The 1,379-nt window shown below is 38.9% G+C and overlaps 1 protein-coding gene across 1 annotated transcript; it reads left to right on the plus strand.

The window, feature by feature from the left end:
• Window positions 1-347: 347 nt before the first annotated feature.
• LOC147848343 (uncharacterized) lies at window positions 348-1,353 on the plus strand (the record flags this gene model as incomplete). Its single annotated transcript, XM_087338469.1, has 1 exon — window positions 348-1,353. A coding segment is annotated over exon 1 (687 nt), but the record flags the coding sequence as incomplete, so codon positions are not given.
• Window positions 1,354-1,379: the final 26 nt, after the last annotated feature.

A 1,379-nucleotide genomic window follows, 5' to 3' on the forward strand; every position in this document is an offset into this window, starting at 1 on the left:
AAACGCAGACTATAAAAAACAGTAAAAATAGAATGGTCATAACTCCCTCGTTGTTTATCCAAATATCACGTTTAAATATGGATTAGAAAGCTTGTAAAAAGAACTTTCTATAGCTTTTTAAATCGCTTAATTTGGATATCGGATGAGGGAGATATGACGATTAGAAGGTCGATGTGTCATAGCTAAAAATAGGGAGATAAAAAGCTTCTAAAAATAGCATGAACGTGGATAAGAAGAGGAAGGTTATAAAAGAAGAAGTGATATTAGTGAGGAGGGGGCGAAGAGTAAAGGAAAAGAGTGGATGAGGAGTGTTAGGAAGAAGTGTCTTAGAAGAGGAAGGTCTTTGGTTTTAGTTCAATGTGGAGTTTGTCTCCTTTGTATTCTCTTGATGTTGGAATATCAGAACATTCTTATTTCTTGCTCGCTTTCTCTATCTTTTTTCTTAGTTTCTTGAGTTATACTCTCTAATCATAATTACCTAGAGCTATATAATATATTATGATTTTCAACTCCATCTAATCGGTTTGGTCAAGCCCTCATATAGTGTATAACTATCTATTATCTTATACACCCTATCATTTTGGCGCTCCAGGGAGGGCGGATCCTTTCCGTATAGGAGGGAGAACTTATCATTTAATTGTGTTACTATATTACATTAACTTAGCTATGCAATTTGCATTTTCAGGTGAAAGAACACAAGATGCGGGTGCCTTTTTGGCATCTTTTGAGCATCATGCTGTCTCTATTGGACGCATCACCGACAATGAGAAGTTACCTTTATTGGTAGCTACATTCTATGGTCGAGCTCGAGATTGGTATGACTCTCTTCCTCCAAACCAACAGGGAGCATATCAATTGTTGGTGCACCAGTTTCGTGCCAAATATATTCAACGACGAAGTGCAACCGAAGTAAGGGAAGAGCTATTTCGACTAAAGATGGAATCACCAATTGGTTTCACTGAGTATGAAAGAAATTTCAAGGATTTGTGGACTACATGGATTCGTCTTCGTGGCGGCACTGAAGACGAGTGGTTTAAAATGGAACGATTCAAGATGGGTCTTGATATGTATTTCCGTTTGGAAGCAAACTTGAAGGATCCCACATCGTTTCAAGCTCTTATCCAAGTTTGTCAAGCTTATGATCGACAAGTGAAGATGATGAGCTCCTTGGGGGATCCCCAAATGACGGCTTTGGGTGCAAATTTGATGCCTCGTGCCAACTTTCAAGCCTCATCTTCAATTGTGCATGGGGGACAAGTGTTTCCAAATGTGTATACCACCACAACAATAAACCCAACAAGTATATCCCAAGAAGTTGAACAAGTGAGGAGTGAACAAGATACCATGGCGTTGGTAAATCGGCGCTTTGATGAAGTGAT

The sequence above is a fragment of the Azolla caroliniana genome, unplaced genomic scaffold (assembly GCF_043228905.1).
Source record: "Azolla caroliniana isolate FFs.n. ecotype wild unplaced genomic scaffold, voAzoCaro1.0.p SCAF_385, whole genome shotgun sequence".
Classification (NCBI taxonomy): domain Eukaryota; kingdom Viridiplantae; phylum Streptophyta; class Polypodiopsida; order Salviniales; family Salviniaceae; genus Azolla; species Azolla caroliniana.